This window comes from Eriocheir sinensis, chromosome 27 (genome assembly GCF_024679095.1).
Source record: "Eriocheir sinensis breed Jianghai 21 chromosome 27, ASM2467909v1, whole genome shotgun sequence".
NCBI lineage: Eukaryota > Metazoa > Arthropoda > Malacostraca > Decapoda > Varunidae > Eriocheir > Eriocheir sinensis.
This window is the reverse complement of record NC_066535.1, coordinates 2,787,361-2,807,867: the sequence shown is the minus strand read 5'-3', so window position 1 is coordinate 2,807,867 and position 20,507 is coordinate 2,787,361. Positions and strand designations below refer to the sequence as shown.

Sequence of the window (20,507 nt, the reverse complement as noted above, 5' to 3'; positions counted from 1 at the left end):
GAGTCAGTGGTGGGGAGTGGGTGGAAGGGAGTCAGTGTTGGGTAGTGGGTGGAAGGGAGTCAGTGATGAGGTGGTGGAAGGGAGTGGATGGAAGGAGTGGGTGGAAGGAGTCAGTGGTGTGGAGTGGGTGGTAGGGAGTCTGTGGTGGGGAGTGGGTGGAAGGGATTCAGTTGTGGGGAGTGGATGGTAGGGTGTCAGTGGTGGGGAGTGGATGGAAGGGAGTCAGTGGTGAGGAGTGCGTGGAAGGGAGTCAGTGGTGAGGAGTGGGTGGAAGGGAGTCAGTGGTGGGGAGTGGGTGGAAGGGAGTCAGTGGTGGGGAGTGGATGGAAGGGAGTCAGTGGTGAGGAGTGAGTGGAAGGGAGTCAGTGGTGGGGAGTGGGTGGAAGGGAGTCAGTGGTGGGGAGTGGGTGGAAGGGAGTCAGTGGTGAGGAGTGGGTGGAAGGGAGTCAGTGGTGGGGAGTGGGTGGAAGGGAGTCAGTGGTGGGGAGTGGGTGGAAGGGAGTCAGTGGTGGGGAGTGGGTGGAAGGGAGTCGGTGGGGGGGAGTGGGTGGAAGGGAGTCAGTGGTGGGGAGATGGTGGAAGGGAGTCAGTGGTGGGGAGTGGGTGGAAGGGAGTCAGTGGTGGGGAGTGGGTGGAAGGGAGTCGGTGGGGGGGAGTGGGTGGAAGGGAATGGGTGGGAGAGAGTGGGTGAGGGGGAGTGGGTGGGGAGTGGGTGGAGGGGAGTGGGTGGAGGGGAGTGGGTGGGGGGAGTGGGTAGAGAGGAGTAGGTGGAAGAGCTAAATGTTTGGAATGTGTTGAAAGATTGTTTGGTAGATGGAAAAGGAAGTGGATGGTGTGTGTGTGGGTGTGGGAGAAAGGTATACGTTGATTAGTATGTGTGTGTGTGTGTGTGTGTGTGTGTGTGTGTGTATTGACAGCTGTTAGTAAACCTGTAACTTTTCTTCTCGCTACTTCACAACTCTACCATATGTTCTCTTTATTATTATTTTGCCGTATTCTTTTTCCTTTCCTTCTCTCCCGAACAAATAGTTTTAAATGGTTATGGATTTCACCTCTAATTCTTCCCTTCCCATCCCTTCTCCATAACATTAACCCCAATCTTTTCAGTCGCCTCCCAGCTCTCTCTCCGTCTGTATTTCATCCTCTCATATTCCTTCCTCCTGCAGTTATTATTTTTCACTTGTTTCCTTCCTTGTAACTATCTCATATTCCTTCCTCCTGCAGTTATTATTTTTCACTTGTTTCCTTCCTTGTAACTATCTCACTCTTTTTCCTTTCTCCTAGCCCCCACTGTCTTATCAGCTCCAAATACTGTTTGTTTTTCTTCGTCCATTCCTTTTCTTGATTAACATCAACTAACATCTGCCAAAATGATTCAAAATAATTCTCTCTCTCTCTCTCTCTCTCTCTCTCTCTCTCTCTCGAGAGAGAGAGAGAGAGAGAGAGAGAGAGAGAGACAGGCCAGTCCTCGTCGACAGACCGACTCGGTCGGCTAAATTTCGATCGCCGATAGAGTCGGTCTGTTGGCATCCTGCTACGGGCCGCCAATCGGCTTAGCCCGTGCTCCCCCGCGCAGGGAGGGAGCATTTTTGCACTCTTAGGTCTTAGGACAAGGGCCCGTTTTCCCTAGTGATACTAGGGGATAAATCTTTAACAACAACAATCTCTCTCACACACACACACACACACACACACACACACACTGCTTGATATGTTGCCTATGTCAGATATGTCACATCATATGTGTGTGTGTGTGTGTGTGTGTGTGTGTGATCACTCACTGCGTGATCACGTGCTAGACTCGTGATCATCAGCCAGCACCCTCCCCGAGAGCTTTTGAGTTTGATCTGTGGACGAACTTAGGACCTGACACCACAAACTCTCTCCCCTTGCTCAGGAGTGTGTGTGTGTGTGTGTGTAACACACACACTCACACACACACACACACACCGCTTCTCACGTGGTTTGTCACATCAGCAGGCTGAGGTTGACGTCTTTCTCTGCCGAAACTGACACTGACAGTGTGTGTGTGTGTGTGTGTGTGTGAGAGAGAGAGAGAGAGAATTGTATCCATGAGGAACATTTTTTTTTTAGAAAGATTACGGGTGGAAGAGGAAGAGGAAGAAGAGCAGGGGAGGAGGAGGAGGAGGAGGAAGAAGAAAGCGGGTAGCGAGATGGGATTATGAGTAAATAAGAGAAACCGAATACGAAGAATGAATAATGGAGATCTGAGGAGGAGAATCAACATGTGGAGATCAATTCATGGATGGATGGATGGATGGTTGCAGCGACGGCCGGGGCTATGGGGGCATCGGTGTGTTGGGGTGTTGGGGGCGGTGCAGTGAGGTGGGGGCATGATATAAAAAAAATCCTCTCAGTGTCCCACACCCCCTTCGCTAGTCCACCCAACTTATATCAAAGAAACCCCCAATGAGCAGCCCACGATAATATTCCCCTGGCCGCCACTGGATGGAAGAATGGAGGGAGGAAGGAAGGAATGAAGAAGGGAGAAAGGGCACGATCTGAGCGATGGAGAGAAAATGAAGAGGAGGTCATGTGAGGGGTTCGAAGGAGGGACTGACCACTTTCTCCTTGGCACACTCCACACTCATGCCCGTTTCCTTCTCTCTCTCTCTCTCTCTCTCTCTCTCTCTCTCTCTCTCTCTCTCTCTCTCGTATACTCCTCCACATTCTAATCTGACTTACTTTCCAATAGAGAATTAAAAAGTAAAGATGCTGCGTATGAGAGAGAGAGAGAGAGAGAGAGAGAGAGAGAGAGAGAGAGAGAGAGAGAGAGAGAGAGAGAGAGAGAGAGAGAGAGAGAGAGAGAGAGAGAGAGAATGTTACACCGTTATACAGTATGAAAAGACAACATTACAGACGAAGTGATGATTAGAAACGGAAACAATATTAAAAATTGAAATTGATACAAATTAAGGTGAAAAAGAGGAGCAAGAATAATCAAGATATGACGAGAGAAGAGGAAATAGATGACTCGCATTTGACATTTCCGTTTTGTCTTACCGGTTTTACGTCTCCTGCGTTATTACAATCTCTCTCTCTCTCTCTCTCTCTCTCTCTCTCTCTTGTGGTGAGAAGTTTATATATTGGAATCGGAAGCTGATGTAACTTTAAAATCTCTTCCATATTTACTATTATTGCTACTTAAAGAGAGAGAGAGAGAGAGAGAGAGAGAGAGAGAGAGAGAGAGAGAGAGAGAGAGAGAGAGAGAGAGAGAGAGAGAGAGAGAGAGAGAGACCAAAACCAGCCAGGAATTCTGCAACACTGACTTTCACCATCCTCGAGTGTGCCTGCTAACTAAGGGGCACAGGCTGTGTACGTGTGTGTGTGTGTGTGTGTGTGTGTGTGTGTGTGTGTGTGTGTGTGCGTGAAACCGTCAGTCTAAACAAATGTCAATTCCTATATATATTTTTTTGCTTTTACTTTATTTATTTCATTATCTACTTTACGATCTTTCAAACATATGTCTATTCCGTGCCTTATTCAAATTCCTGACTTTTTATCCACATTTGCTCATTTACAAAGGTCTCTCTCTCTCTCTCTCTCTCTCTCTCTCTCTCTCTGCAGTCCCCTCCTCATAATCTTCCTAACTGTATGTCTGCGTATACCTCACAATGATAACTGTCTAATTCTCCTCTATCTGTCGCTACCCGCTTCATCTTCTTAACTGTTCGTCTTTCTGTCTGTCTTGGGTGCGTCTGTCTGCTCACTAGTCTATCATGTGATTATTGTAGCTGTCTGTCTGCCATACTTAAGCCTCACAACTTTTTTCTTTATTAACGGATGCAAGTAACCGCCAGCAGTCTTCTCTTTCCCTCTTGTATCCATCTATAAATATTTCTGTCTGTGTGTGTGTCTGTGTGTGTGTGTGTGTGTGTGTGTGTGTGTGTGTGTGTGTGTGTGTTAATGTATCTATCAGTCATCTATCTATCTTTCTGTCTATCTATTTATCTATCTATGCAACTCTTTTATCTACCTCAACCTATGTCTATCTATCTATCCACCTATCTATCTATTTGTAAGTATGTCTATTTTAATATTTATTTTTATTATCATTTATAATGTTCTCTCCGTACAGCCGACTGTCTAATGTTCTTCCTGTGTGTGTGTGTGTGTGTGTGTGTGTGTGTGTGTGTGTGTGTGTGCATCGTAGCGGGCGTCAACCTCTGCTTCCCGCCACACACAGGAAGCTCACCCATGTGCACCTACAGGTTCTTCTTCTTCTTCTTCTTTTCCTCCTTCTCTTCCTCCTCCTCCTCCTCCTCCTCTTTCTCCTCCTTTTTCTTCTTCTTTTCCTTCTTCTTCTTTTCTTATTTCTCCCTTCTTCTTCTACTCCGTTAACTTCTCTTTCGTGGTGACTTGTTTTATACATCTTCTTCCTCCTCCTCCTCCTCCTCTTTCTCCTCCTTTTTCTTCTTCTTTTCCTTCTTCTTTTCTCATTTCTTCCTTCTTCGTCCTCTCCGTTAATTTCTCTTTCGTGGTGACTCGTTTTATACATCTTCTTCTCCTCCTCCTTCTCCTCCTCTTTCTCCTCCTTTTTTTCTTCTTTTCTTTCTTCTTTTCTCATTTCTTCCTTCTTCCTCTCCGTTAATTTCTCTTTCGTGGTGACTCGTTTTATACATCCTCCTCCTCTTCCTCCTCCTCCTCCTCCTTCCCCATATCCTCTTTTAATTCGTTTTCTTCCTGGTTACTCTTTATTATGTATTTTTCTCCTCATCCTTTCCTTTATATCTTCCTCTGCTCCTCCTCATCATAGAAAGCAATGATAATAATGCTGATGATGATAATGATGATGATGACTGTGCTTGATCTTCCGCTTACACACACACACACACACACACACACACACACACACCGATCCGGTAGGTCAATCGGTTAGAGCGCCGCGCTACAAGGCTTCACGGCCAAACGGTGGCTGAGTCGACAGCGTGACGGCGCCGCATTCGGGACGACGCGAGTTCAATCCCCGCCCGGTGCCACCAAGCAGGGATTTTTCAGCAGCCGCCGAGTGGCTTAAAACTACCCACATGCTGTCCAGAAGACCACCTCTCAACCCGGACTCTTGATTCTAGGATTAAAGATGAGTTCCGGGAGGGCAGAATGAGCCAGTGCAAGATGGCGCCACTATAAACACTGGCCTGCGCCACAACGGGCTGGGCCATACCATCGGGCCCCTCCAAAAACAAGCCTACCGGCGCCACAGGCGAAGATGTAAAAAAAAAAAAAAAAAAAAAAAAGGCGGTTCGAGCCCCGCTCAGACCGGATTCTTTCCGTTGACTAGAAGTGGTTACTGTCCCCCGTTGAGCAAGGGGGATGGGGTGTGTGGTGTGTGAGGTCCTGGCAGTACCCAGAGATCGACAATAATGAGCACTTGCTCACGTCGTGAGGGTAGTACCTGCCGGCGAAAGCAAGTCCAACTCATGATCAGGCCGTGGTGAATTACACACACACACACACACACACAAGAGTATACATGATTCTATTACTTCCTGTTTGCTCGTCTTGAAGTTACGTACATGCATAACCACAATGGCGGTTTGTTTGGCTTGATGTACACACACACACACACACACACACACACACACACATGGCTGGGGGTGCTTGTTTCTTTTGTATATATATATATATATATATATATATATATATATATATATATATATATATATATATATATATATATATATATATATTTTTTTTTTTTACTGTTTTTTGTGTTGGTTTGCTTTCTAATGTGTTTCGGGAGCTGTTGCCTATTTTTTTTGCCTGTCTGTCTGTTTCCGCTTCTGTATATCATTCTGTCTGTGTGTCTGTATTTGCGTGTCAGTCTGTCTGTTACTGATTTTCCGTGTTTGTACATAATTCTCTCTCTGTTCAACCCACTATTCTCTGTTTGTGCATATTCTCTCTCTTCAACTCATTATTCCTGGTCTGTTTGTGCATATTCTCTCTCTTCAACTCATTCTTCTCGCTGTTTGTGCATATTCTCTCTCTTCAACTCATTATTCCTGGTCTGTTTGTGCATATTCTCTCTCTTCAACTCATTATTCCTGGTCTGTTTGTGCATATTCTCTCTCTTCAACTCATTCTTCTCGCTGTTTGTGCATGTTCTCTCTCTCCAACTCATTATTCCTGGTCTGTTTGTGCATATTCTCTCTCTTCAACTCATTATTCCTGGTCTGTTTGTGCATATTCTCTCTCTTCAACTCATTATTCCTGGTCTGTTTGTGCATATTCTCTCCCTTCAATTCATTATTCCTGGTCTGTTTGTGCATATTCTCTCTCTTCAACTCATTATTCCTGGTCTGTTTGTGCATATTCTCTCTCTTCAACTCATTATTCCTGGTCTGTTTGTGCATATTCTCTCTCTTCAACTCATTATTCCTGGTCTGTTTGTGCATATTCTCTCTCTCCAACTCATTATTCCTGGTCTGTTTGTGCATATTCTCTCTCTTCAACTCATTCTTCTTGCTGTTTGTGCATGTTCTCTCTCTCCAACTCATTATTCCTGGTCTGTTTGTACATATTCTCTCTATTCAACTCATTCTTCTCGCTGTTTGTGCAAATTCTCTCTATTCAACTCATTATTCTCGCTGTTTGTACATATTCTCTCTATTCAACTCATTCTTCTCGCTGTTTGTACATATTCTCTCTGCAACTCATTCTTCTCGCTGTTTGTGCAAATTCTCTCTATTCAACTCATTCTTCTCGCTGTTTGTGCATATTCTCTCTATTCAACTCATTCTTCTCGCTGTTTGTGCATATTCTCTCTATTCAACTCATTATTCTCGCTGTTTGTACATATTCTCTCTCCAACTCATTATTCTCGCTGTTTGTGCAAATTCTCTCTATTCAACTCATTATTCTCGCTGTTTGTGCATATTCTCTCTCTTCAACTCATTCTTCTCGCTGTTTGTGCATGTTCTCTCTCTCCAACTCATTATTCCTGGTCTGTTTGTACATATTCTCTCTCTTCAACTCATTATTCTCGCTGTTTGTGCATATTCTCTCTCTTCAACTCATTCTTCTCGCTGTTTGTGCATATTCTCTCTCTCCAACTCATTATTCTCGCTGTTTGTACATATTCTCTCTCCAACTCATTCTTCTCGCTGTTTGTGCATGTTCTCTCTCTCCAACTCATTATTCTCGCTGTTTGTGCATATTCTCTCTCTTCAACTCATTCTTCTCGCTGTTTGTGCATGTTCTCTCTCTCCAACTCATTATTCTCGCTGTTTGTGCATATTCTCTCTCTTCAACTCATTCTTCTCGCTGTTTATGCATATTCTCTCTCTCCAACTCATTATTCTCGCTGTTTGTGCATGTTCTCTCTCTCCAACTCATTATTCCTGGTCTGTTTGTACATATTCTCTCTCCAACTCATTCTTCTCGCTGTTTGTACATATTCTCTCTCTCCAACTCATTATTCTCGCTGTTTGTGCATATTCTCTCTCTTCAACTCATTCTTCTCGCTGTTTGTGCATGTTCTCTCTCTCCAACTCATTATTCCTGGTCTGTTTGTACATATTCTCTCTCTTCAACTCATTATTCTCGCTGTTTGTGCATATTCTCTCTCCAACTCATTATTCCTGGTCTGTTTGTACATATTCTCTCTCTTCAACTCATTATTCTCGCTGTTTGTGCATATTCTCTCTCCAACTCATTATTCTCGCTGTTTGTGCATATTCTCTCTCCAACTCATTATTCTCGCTGTTTGTGCATATTCTCTCTCCAACTCATTATTCTCGCTGTTTGTGCATATTCTCTCTCCAACTCATTATTCTCGCTGTTTGTGCATATTCTCTCTCCAACTCATTATTCTCGCTGTTTGTGCATATTCTCTCTCTCCAACTCATTATTCTCGCTGTTTGTGCATACTCTCTCTCCAACTCATTATTCTCGCTGTTTGTGCATATTCTCTCTCCAACTCATTATTCTCGCTGTTTGTGCATATTCTCTCTCCAACTCATTATTCTCGCTGTTTGTGCATATTCTCTCTCCAACTCATTATTCTCGCTGTTTGTGCATATTCTCTCTCCAACTCATTATTCTCGCTGTTTGTGCATATTCTCTCTCCAACTCATTATTCTCGCTGTTTGTACATATTCTCTCTCTCCAACTCATTCTTCTCACTGTTTGTACATATTCTCTCTCTCCAACTCATTCTTCTCACTGTTTGTACATATTCTCTCTCTCCAACTCATTATTCTCGCTGTTTGTACATATTCTCTCTCTCCAACTCATTATTCTCGCTGTTTGTACATATTCTCTCTCTCCAACTCATTCTTCTCACTGTTTGTACATATTCTCTCTCTCCAACTCATTATTCTCGCTGTTTGTACATATTCTCTCTCTTCAACTCATTATTCTCGCTGTTTGTGCATATTCTCTCTCCAACTCATTATTCCTGGTCTGTTTGTACATATTCTCTCTCCAACTCATTATTCTCGCTGTTTGTGCATATTCTCTCTCCAACTCATTATTCCTGGTCTGTTTGTACATATTCTCTCTCTTCAACTCATTATTCTCGCTGTTTGTACATATTCTCTCTCCAACTCATTATTCTCGCTGTTTGTACATATTCTCTCTCCAACTCATTATTCTCGCTGTTTGTGCATATTCTCTCTCCAACTCATTATTCCTGGTCTGTTTGTACATATTCTCTCTCTTCAACTCATTATTCTCGCTGTTTGTGCATATTCTCTCTCCAACTCATTATTCTCGCTGTTTGTGCATATTCTCTCTCCAACTCATTATTCTCGCTGTTTGTACATATTCTCTCTCTCCAACTCATTCTTCTCACTGTTTGTACATATTCTCTCTCTTCAACTCATTATTCTCGCTGTTTGTACATATTCTCTCTCTTCAACTCATTATTGTCGCTGTTTGTACATATTCTCTCTCCAACTCATTATTCTCGCTGTTTGTGCAAATTCTCTCTATTCAACTCATTATTCTCGTTCTGTTTGTGCATATTCTCTCGCTTCTCATTCTTCACGGTATGTTTTTCGATCTTCTCATACCTCAACATGTATAACTTCTCTCTCTCTCTCTCTCTCTCTCTCTCTCTCTCTCTCTCTCTCTCTATGTGTGTGTGTGTGTGTGTGTGTGTGTGTGTGTGTGTCGGTCCGTCAACCAGTCTGTATGTCTGCCCGTCCGCCAGCCAGTCTATTCGTCTGCCTGTATGTGGGTGTCTGTGCTCTCCTTGGTATTCCCAGACGCTTCCGCCACTCACATCAACTAGCTATTTCTTAAGGTCGAAAAGGAGATTAATCAGGTTCTCATATGTCATTTTATCTCTCACTCACGTTCATGATACAGAAACTTTGTCCAACTATCACCAAGGTCTTAAAACTACTGATTGTAATACCCTAAACCCCTACGAAAGCCTTGTCAAATGTGAGTGTGCTTGGGCATGCTTGCACTCACGTTCATAATAAAGAAAATTTGTCCAACTATCACCAAGGTCATAAAACTACTGATTGAAATCCCCTAAACCCCTATGAAAGCCTTGTCAAATGTGGGAGTGCTTGGGGACCGAAATGTTTAGGGCCCGTCAAAGTCTATATATAGGGCCAGTTTGACAGTCCAGCACAGTCATTGTAAGCACCCAAACCAAACTATATTCTCCACAATGATCCGTTATTTCTACTCGGTACCAGGTATTAAAAAGATTTCCTGTGTGGATTCCTAAAATTTCCTACTTTTATATCAACGCCAAACACTATACACGGAATTTTCGTCGTATGTTGTGTTTGGTGGGGAGCTTACAAACTTGCTGCACTGGACTGTAAAATTGGCACATAGACTTTAGGGCTCGTATTCTTAAACGCTTTCGGCTCTCACAACAACTATTTACAAAGGTCACGAAGAAGATTAGTCGCGAGCTCATGAGTGTCTTTTACATTCATGGTGCAGAAGGCTTGTCAAACTATCACTAGGCACATAAAACGACTCATGAGAATGCCCTAAACTTCTACCTAAGAGAGCTTTGTCAAATGTGCGTGAGCTTGGAAGCCGAAATGTTCAAGAATATGGCCCTGTGTGCGTCAGTCCTGCCCCCCGCCCCCCAACTCTCCTCCCCCCACACAGCAGCAGGGTCCCTCCCCTCTAAACAGCAGCCACAAAAAGGGAACCATTTTGGAGAAAGCTTGAGCCCCACCTGACCTGAGGGTCGTGTGGGTTATGAGAAAAAGGGACGGGGAGAGAGAGAGAGAGAGAGAGAGAGAGAGAGAGAGAGAGAGAGTGAGAGAGTGAGAGAGAGATATGGAAGGAAGAGATAATTAGGATAAGAAAAAGGAAAACGGACTAGAGGGAACTGATAAAAGGCTAGGAGGGAGTAAATATAAGGGATGACTAAGGAGTAAGTAAAAAAAAACAGGAGAAACTGAATGGAGAAAGTAGGTTTAGAAGGGTAATGAAGAGAGAGAGAGAGAGAGAGAGAGAGAGAGAGAGAGAGAGAGAGAGAGAGAGAGAGAGAGAGAGAGAGAGAGAGAGAGAGAGAGAGAGAGAGAGAGAGAGAGAACAGGTGGGAGTTGGAAAGAGGAAGGAAGAGACTCGTGACGTTCAATAAACAATGTGAAAGAAAGTGTGAGGAAGAAAACTTTGGGCGATGAGACGATGAAGGGCCACGAAGAAGAAGAAGAAGAAGAAGAAGAAGAAGAAGAAGAAAAAGAAGAAGAAGAAGAAGAAAAAGAAGAAGAAGGAAAGAGTAATGATGATAACTATACTTCTACTACTATAACTACTACTACTACTATTACTACTACTACTACTACTACTACTACTACTACCATAAGAAACGAGACTAACTGTTTTGGATATAATATGAAATAAATAAGTAATAATAAAGATAAATGGTCAGTTGTTTTAAATCGAGGAGGAGGAAGAGGAGGAGGAGGAAAAAGACAAATGTGATGATGATGATGATGATGATGATGATTATAAGGAGGAGGAGGAGGAGGAGGAGGAGGAGGAGGAGAAGGAGGAAGAAAAAGACAAAATTAATGTGATGATGATGATGATGATGATGATAATGATTATAAAGAAGAGAAGAAGGAGGAGGAGAAGGAGAAAACTAATGTGATGATGATGATGATTATAAAGAGGAGGAGAAGGAGGAGGAAGAAAAAGACAAAATTAATGTGATGATGATGATTATAAAGAGGAGGAGGAGGAGGAGGAGGAGGAAGAGGAGGAGGAGGAGAAGAGAAATGATGAAGGTGGTGATGATAAGGCAAATGATAAAACTGACAACGATGATTAGGATGAGGATGAAGGTGAGAAATCAAAGTCGAATACTGAAATACCCGTCACTGAAATACCCGCTAAAAAGGGCACGTGGGGTACTTAAAGGCAGAAAAGAGAACAGGGCAGAGGAAAGCGGGCCCATACATACCCATACAAACAAACATGGTGCTACAGGGTCCAAAATACCGAACCAAGAGCAGGGGGCGGGCAGGGCAGGGTGGGGGAAGGGGGTGAAGGGGGAGGGGGAGGGGTGGAGGATTGTTAGGCTTATCAGAGAGGGAAGACTGGAAGGGCATGGAAGGGAAGGGAAGGGAAGGCGTGGTTCTGCTGGTGGTGCCTCAAGATCAAGACAGGTTCCTCTAAGCCTCACTCGAAGATACGGATCCCTTTTTTAATGGACTGAGGCACTCACTCTCTCTCTCTCTCTCTCTCTCTCTCTCTCTCTCTCTCTCTCTCTCTCTCTCTCTCTCTCTCTCTCTCTCTCTCTCTCTCTCTCTCTCTCTCTGTCTGTCTGTCTGTCTGTCTGTCTCTCTCTCGTTTCTCTTCCCCTTCATCAACATTACGTCATTCATCATTTTACCTCCCTTCACTTCGCTAACCACTCATTACGTCTCATTTTTACCGTCCATTACCTCCCTAGTTGTTCTCTCTCCCGCTCTCATTATCTCCCTCCCTCCCTACTCCTCTTTTCTCATTGCTGTTCACCTTTTAATCCCACACTCTCCTTCATTATCTCTCCCTTCCTTCCACTTCCTCCAAGCCTCGCAGTCCCGTAGTTCCGCCACCACTAACCTTTCTACATCCTGATCTTGACTATTTTCTTCGTCCTATAAAGTATAATGAGAGTTTCAATCCTTCGTCATTATCATTTTCGGATTTCATTGATTCTTTTTGTGTATTTGTATTGCATTAACATTAGTGTGTGTGTGTGTGTGTGTGTGTGTGTGTGTGTGTGTGTGTGTGCTAGGAATGCTACTGGTGCCGGTGTTACGAGGTGGGAGTGGCGAGGAGGAGGAGGAGGAGGGGGAGGACGAAGAGGAGGAGGAGGAGGAGAGGAGGGAACACTGACCCCAATCCTCGCTACCTGCTTACCCACCTGCTGTAGCCAGTCAGTCTCTTCCTCCTATATCTCTCCTCTTCCCCCCTACTTATTTCCTTTCCCAACTACTTCCCTTTCTTTCTACTCCAAACTTCCTTCTCTCTCCTTCATTTCTATATTATACTAAGTCTACTTGCTTCCTTCTCTTCCTCCTCCCTTTCCTCCTACATACTTGCTACCTCTTCTCTCTTTTTACCTTCTTTATAACTTTTTTCACTGTTTTATCCCTTTCCTCATTCACCTCCTAACTTCTTTTCTCCACCAAACTTCTCCAAATACTATTCCCTTCCTCTATCATGCCCCTTTTTCTCTTTTGCAGTCCCCGCACCTTTTCCATCCCTTCAATCTTCTCTCCTTTCCTCTTCCCACAAAGCAACTCCGTACTTTTTTTTACCATCTCTGTCTTCCCTCTCCTTCAACCTGTTTTTTTTTTCTCTCTCCTGCAACCGGCTTTTTTCTTCCTTCCTGCTTCCTTCCTGTCTCCCAGACTCATTTCCTTCCTCATTCCTCCAGCAACTTTGCATCTCTTATTCTTGTTTCCTGTTTCCAGTGGCAGGAGTTTCTTCTCAAACCGGGTCATCCGCCATTGGAACAATCTTCCTTCAGAAGAATCAAGTGCGAATACCATCAACTCCTTTACAAATTGAGTCGACCGCTATTATGCTCCTTTAGGAGTAAATTGAATTCCGAAGTGCTTTCATTTGCTCTGCAGGTACGACGTGTCTGTCGAGCAGATTAAATCACCAGAGCGGGTAACCTTGTAATAAGCTAATAGACCTTCTGTTGCCTGCATTTTCATGTTTCCTTAGTTTGTGAACCACTCTGTTATCTCTACCTTCCTTTCCTTCTTTTTCTTCATACTGCTTTCTCGTTCCTCATTCGTCCATACCTTCCTACTTGTTCCTCGCTGTTCCGCTATCTTTCCAGTTTCCAGAATTAATCTGCAAACAACTCCATCTTCCCTTCCTTGCCTCCTTTTCTCATTTATCAACTCTTCCCACTTTCTCCTTCTCTACCTCCTTCATTCCCCGCCTTCCTCCTTTCTCCTTTTCCTCTTTCCGCTGTCCTTCCTTTCCTCTCTTCCTTCCCTGTCTCTCACTCCTTTTCCTCTTTCCTGACCTCTGTTTTCCTCGCTTCCAGCCTCCCTCTTTTCCCCTCTTCCTTCATCCCTATACCTCCTTCCTCCTTCCCTATACCTCCTTCCTCCTTCCTTGCCTACTTCGTTCCCTCTCCTCCTTCCCGCCACTCACTTCCTAGTACAGTGTTGCCATCTGTTGGGTCACGTTCCGAACATCAGCGTCACCTTCATTTACCGCAACAACTACACACACACACACACACACACACACACACCATTCTTTCGCTCGAACTTCTTTTTCGGGGTCACCTCTATGATAACTTCTTCAAACTCCATCACGCTTATACCACGACGACTTCTTCCCTGACAACATTCACTTCACGCAAAAATATACTATCATGATTCAAGCAAGACTTTAGACCTAATAGAACTTGTTACATACTTCGCTATCGCCACCAATAACTTCGCTTCGTAATCTAACTTCTGAAACATACCACCTGTAGCCTACAAACTACACCCCTATCACCACCCAAACTTCCACCACCATCACCACCTCCATTCTCCCTCCACCCCAGACAACTCCCAAACTTCACCCCTACCACTGCCCCCATCAGCCATCACCACACTAACGCCACCACCACCTCCCCCTTCCTTCTCCCCTCCAGCAGACGACTCCCGAACTTTACCGGTGCTACACACAACACGCCACAAGCCACAAGATAGTACATTCCTCTCTATATGTTTTTTTTATATATTTATTAGTAATCGATTTCTGAAAAAAAAAGACTACCGTTTCTTTTCTTAGGAAGGAAGAGGACGAGAGAGCAAAGTGGATGATGATGAACAGGTTAGAGAGAGAGAGAGAGAGAGAGAGAGAGAGAGAGAGAGAGAGAGAGAGAGAGAGAGAGAGAGAGAGAGAGAAGGTAGCGGAGAGGGAAGATGTTAATTTGAATTCTGAAGCAGTCTGGAATGCAATGATTCTCGTTTTTTTATTTTTTTATCTCTATGCATCGACGTTACGCAAGAAGTCGCGGGAGTAAGGGAGAAGGGAAATGGGAGGGAAGGCGAAAGGGAGGGAAGAAGGGAAGGAAGGGAAGGAGAAAGGTGCATATTATGGTGATTATGTTGCGTTGCTCGCGGCCATTATTATCATTATTATTTTTTTTATAATGGGAGGAGAGAATTCTAGACGCACACCCTCGCCGCTGCTCTGGAGTTGATCCAGCTGAAAGGCAACTGCAGTGGGTCTTCTTCGTCCCCCCCCCCCCCTCCCAGCTCCGTAGTGCTCTGGCTAACGCGCTTGCCTCACAACCCAGGTTTGATTCCCGGGCGGGGTGGGACGGATGAGCAGTCTCCTCTCATCCGTGCCCCCTGTCCACCCAGCAGTGAATGTTTGCCGGGTGTCAGTCGGGGGATGTGCCTCGCCTCCCAGGTGCGTGTAGGTGCGAGGTTTCAGCCGTACCCAAGGACCCATCACTGTCTTGTGAGTTCCATGATTATTCGGGGACGGTGCTGGCTGGCGATCGCGACTCATTACGAGGTCAGACCATGGTGGTGAATTAGACCATCGCAGCCGCTCTGTTCCCGAGTTGATCCCACTGAAAAACTTCACTAGTTTCACACACACACACACACACACACACACACACACACACACACACACACACACACACACACACACACACATGCGCAATCTATCAGGACACAAAATAAACCCCACAAATGTATATTTCTCATCAAACAGGGTGTATGCAGTACAGAACAGTATGGTCCTCTAGTGACCCAAAGTACTGTGTGGTGATCATATAAGCGAAAGGCAAACGACTCACATAATTTCCTCATTGACTCTTCCCACGGAATTATATAATGTGGGAGCCTCTGAGGGTTCTAGAATACAATCCTCTAAACTCCTTGAGAACTTCCGTTCTTTCAAGAAACCGCGACCTGTGAATCCGGTTGGAAAGTGCATAGACAACCCTAAAACAACAGTAAACACGGAAGGGAAAACAAAACAGCATCGAGGTTATGACTAAACTTGACGATACACACTCCCACGATGGTTGTGGAGGCTCATGGCTTGTCTCCTCACGAATACTTGCTACAGAGATTGCTACACAGACATCGTGGCCATAACTAAAGCCAACGCTACACACGGCGGTGTTGGGGCTCGCGGTTCATGTCTGGTTACGTATACTTGCTATGAAGGTGACTGCTACTGATACTTTTCAATCCTTTTATGATATTTTGTCATGGAGAGGTTGTGGGGCTGGTTTATTAAATGTATGACGAACCTTTGTTTTAGATACATTCACTTTATTTAGGAAGTATAAAAAAACACGACAGTTATGTGTTACGCCACCCCCTGCACCATGCTAGTCAACATTGCGTCATGTTACCCACGATTTCATCACGTTACACATGCAAACAGACACATACAACACCCAAACACCCCACTGGTGTTACATATGTCAGAAAAAAAGAGGGGGCAAATCAATATTCAGATGACTTCTCTGTTTCCCATGCGAGTATACGTGGCAGCAGTAGCATTTCGATTTTCTCTGCAAATATATATTAAATCGTTGTGTTCCTGTTTGATAATTCAGATAATACTTAAAGATCAACTTTCCTTTAAGAACACACGACAATAATTGAACTAAAGGATTTTTCCAGTCTTATATATATATATATATATATATATATATATATATATATATATATATATATATATGTATATATATATATATATATATATATATATATACGGTCTCAGATTCTACATAGCATCCTTAACATTACGTGACATTGTATTCCTAACTTTTGACAATTTTCTAACAGCAAACATTTGAGTAAAAGTTCGAAGTGCCCATTTGGGAGGGAACGCCACTGACCTGAGACAAGGAGCGAGGCCAGCAGCAGCGGGACGAAGGTTTGGTCACGGCGTCTGGCTCGAGGCGTCATTCTAGGGAGAAACAAAGAAAAAAATAATTACTGTGGTCGAGTGTAGGCAAGATGGCGACGATGACAATGCATGTGTGTGTGTGTGTGTGTGTGTGTGTGTGTGTGTGTGTGTGTGTGTGTGTAATTCACCCCATCACGTCCTAATCACGAATTGGACTCGCAATCGCCAGCAAGCACCCTTCCGACTAGAGCAAGCTTATTTTAGTCGATCTCTGGGTACTGCCAGGACCTACACACACCACACACTCTATCCCCCTTGCTCAAGGGGGGCAGTAATCACTCCTTGTCAGCGGAAAAATCTCTACCTGAGCGGGACTCGAAGCTTTGCCTGCCAGGCCACGAGCCCAGTAGTGCAGAGTTGTTAACCACTGAGCTACGGAGCGGTGTGTGTGTGTGTGTGTGTGTGTGTGTGTGTGTGTGTGTGTGTGTGTGTGTGTGTGTAATGAAAATAAGATAACGAAATATACACTTTGAAAAAAGTGACAGATATGAAATTTTAGGCTCATAAGGTGAAATCATTCGTCATGAAAAGTTAAAGAATGAAAATATGCAGCATAATAATAGTAACAGTAAAAACAATAATAATAAAAAAATAATGATAATGATAATAATAATAATAATAATAATAATAATAATAATAATAATAATAATAATAATAATAATGAAGGATCAGAATAAGAATAAGAAGACGCAACATGCAATCACTTTCTTCACCACACAACAAAACACCCACGCGCACAAAACACACCACACGAACAATGGAGGGATTTCAACCAAGGGTAAAAACGAAACGAAATATTACGTCAGCCAACTCAACAGGTAATTACTCGACTGACGAAGCCAACACACCTGGGCAGGGGAGAAAACTAGAAAAAGAAAAATGGACGTTAATTTTGACCAGGTAAAAACTTAATACTACGCTACGACCTGCTGTTAATAATCATCCCCCCCTTTCTTTTACTTCCTTGAGAGAGAGCAGGAAAATACGTGAGACAACTTTCTTTATATTTCCTTGACGCTGCTCTCTCTCTCTCTCTCTCTCTCTCTCTCTCTCTCTCTCTCTCTCTCTCTCTCTCTCTCTCACACACACACACACACACACACACACACACACACACACACACAATAAACGAACCATGAATAAAATAATAATCTTACAAGGTTTATGTTACTCTTAATTAAACACGAACTATAGCGAGTTTGTTTGTTCCAATTTTTATAATCTTTCAATATATAAACAAGGATTCTACTACTACTACTACTACTACTGCTACTACTACTGCAACTACTACCACCCCTACCACTCTCACCATGTCACCTTAATAAATCTTTGCACTGCGTATCAAAGAATGGACCTTTTTTTCTGTTTCTGCGTCGTGAAACATAAAACAAAACTGAGTAGTGGAAACGTCTTGCAAACAACTTATGTTACGTAACCTTGAGGGGGTAAAAGTGACTAGAGTGTTCGCCTTACACACCAGCCACGTAACACAGGTAAGCTATAAATAAACGTTACGCGTCGCCTGGATCTCGTTCCCTTAAACGTTTTGCCCCCTAGCAGGTATGTGAATGGAGTCAGTGAAGGTAATGACAAGTGAAGGTCAGGCTCTATATAGATATAGTTTATTTGCTTTTTTTTTATTATGGATGCTGTGAAAACTAAATGATGAAGATAAGGGAAGTTTAAATTTGAAGTGTATATATAAATTACTGTTTCTAATGTGTTAGTCAAAGTTATAACGGGAAATTGAAAGACAGATAGGAGGTTACAATCTACTACAGTTGGATCTTCGCTTCGGTGCAGAATTTTTGGGCAGAAATTTTTTGGCTCTTCGCTCACTTTTTCCTAAACTATAAATGAAAACCAATACGAGGAACATTTTATACATTTGTATTGGAAAGGAGTCAGTTGACAAGTAAGTTTACAAGTTAGAATATATCTAGTTTAGATTGTTTGACTCTCCATGACATAAATCCTACAAAAGTTTAATGCCTAATACACATGTGGTTGGCTAGGGTTCACTTAGCTACCATTTCTGGCGTGAATATCTGTAGTCGTTCCCTTGCGTTCCCCGTGCCTTTGTCAGTGATGAGTGTAGACAGTTATCGTTTCGTTCCTTCACACACACACACACACACACACACACACACACACACACACCGCTCCGATAGCTCTTAAGGCTCTGTGTGTGTGTGTGTGTGTGTGTGTGTGTGTGTGTGTGTGTGTGTGTGTGTGTGTGTCACGTAACCTTGGTCTCTCCAACAGCATCGTCATCAAATACAATTAACACGAAAATGATGGTGACACAATCATCTTACGAAGAAACAATACAAACAATTATTGCCTGCGTTTAAATGATAGCATCACCTTACACACACATACACACAATACGCCCACACACGCACACACGCACGCACGTACACGCAGGCACGCGCACGCACACACAGACACGCGCACACACGCAGACATTTTCCTTCCTAAGAGGTGCACGTCACAGCAGCCTCCGGAAAGGTCGGGGCAGCTGCCATCACACCCTGATGCCAACGAAATAAATATTGGTGGAGACGTCACACACACACACACACACACACACACACACACACACACACACACACACACACACACACACACACACACATCGTATCTCTCTCTCTCTCTCTCTCTCTCTCTCTCTCTCTCTCTCTCTCTCTCTCTCTCTCTCTCTCTCTCTCTCTCTCTCCCCTATATTTTACGATCAATTTATGCAATTACGAAAAAAATCACCTAAAAACAAATATATTTTCATTAAACGTTCCATCTAATGCAGACGAGAGAAAAATAATGAGGATTGAAGGCGAGAAGAAGAGGAGGAGGAAGAGGAAAAATGCGGAGGAAGAGGAGGAGGAGGAGGAGGAGGAGGAGACTTTCACCTGAGAGGAAGGAAGAGAACCAGTGCAGCAAAACGCCTCAGGAACCAAATTGACCTTTGTCAGGATTTTGGTATTGAAGCTTTTATTATACTTTCCACTTTTTCTTTTTTGTCATATATTCTTTCCTTCTTTCCATTTCTCTTTTGTTATGTGTTCTCCCTTTCTTCTTGATCTTAACTTCTTTCTTTCTTTCGTGAATTAATTTTGGTATTGAAGCTTTTATTCTACTTTCTACTTTTTTTCTTTTTTTGTCCTATATTCATTACTTCTTTTCATTTCTCTTTTGTTATGTATTCTCCCTTTCTCTTTTATCTAATTTTCTTTCTTTCTTTCTTTCGTGAATTAATTTTGGTATTGAAGCTTTTATTCTACGTTCTACTTTTTTCCTTTTTTTGTCTTATGTTCATTCCTTCTTTCCATTTCTATTTTGTTCGTGTATTCTCCCTTTCTTCTTTATCTTAATTTCTTTCTTTCTTTCTTTCGTGAATTTATTTTGGTATTGGCAGCTTTTATTCTACTTTCTACTTTTTTTCTTTTTTTGTCCTATATTCTTTCCTTCTTTTCATTTCTCTTTTGTTATGTATTCTACCTTTCTCTTTTATCTAATTTTCTTTCTTTCTTTCGTGAATTTATTTTGGTATTGAAGGTTTTATTCTACTTTCTACTTTTTTTCCTTTTTTTTGTCCTATATTCATTCCTTCTTTTTATTTCTCTTATGTTATGTATTCTCCCTTTCTCTTTTATCTAATTTTCTTTCTTTCTTTCTTTCGTGAATTTATTTTGGTATTGAAGATTTTACTCTACTTTCTCCTTTTTTTCCTTTTTTTGTCTTATGTTCATTCCTTCTTTCCATTTCTATTTTGTTCGTGTATTCTCCCTTTCTTCTTTTTCGTAATTTCTTTTTTTTCTTTCTTTCGTGAATTTATTTTGGTATTGGCAGCTTTTATTCTACTTTCTACTTTTTTTCTTTTTTTGTCCTATATTCATTCCTTCTTTTCATTTCTCTTTTGTTATGTATTCTCCCTTTCTCTTTTATCTAATTTTCTTTCTTTCTTTCTTTCGTGAATTAATTTTGGTATTGAAGCTTTTATTCTACTTTCTACTTTTTTCCTTTTTTTTGTCTTATGTTCATTCCTTCTTTTCATTTATCTTTTGTTATGTGTTCTCCCTTTCTCTTTTATCTAATTTTCTTTCTTT

General features: G+C 42.7%; 1 protein-coding gene across 3 annotated transcripts in view; it reads right to left on the bottom strand.

Moving 5' to 3' along the window:
• LOC127003984 (cadherin-87A-like) overlaps nt 1-20,507 on the bottom strand; it is a 92,791-nt gene that overhangs the window by 39,075 nt on the left and 33,209 nt on the right. For all 3 annotated transcript variants that reach the window (XM_050871067.1, XM_050871066.1, XM_050871068.1), the window contains one exon: nt 16,331-16,401. In XM_050871067.1, the coding sequence (XP_050727024.1) occupies nt 16,331-16,400 (70 nt within the window). In that variant the 5' untranslated portion in view covers nt 16,401. The remainder of the gene's footprint in view (nt 1-16,330; nt 16,402-20,507) is intronic.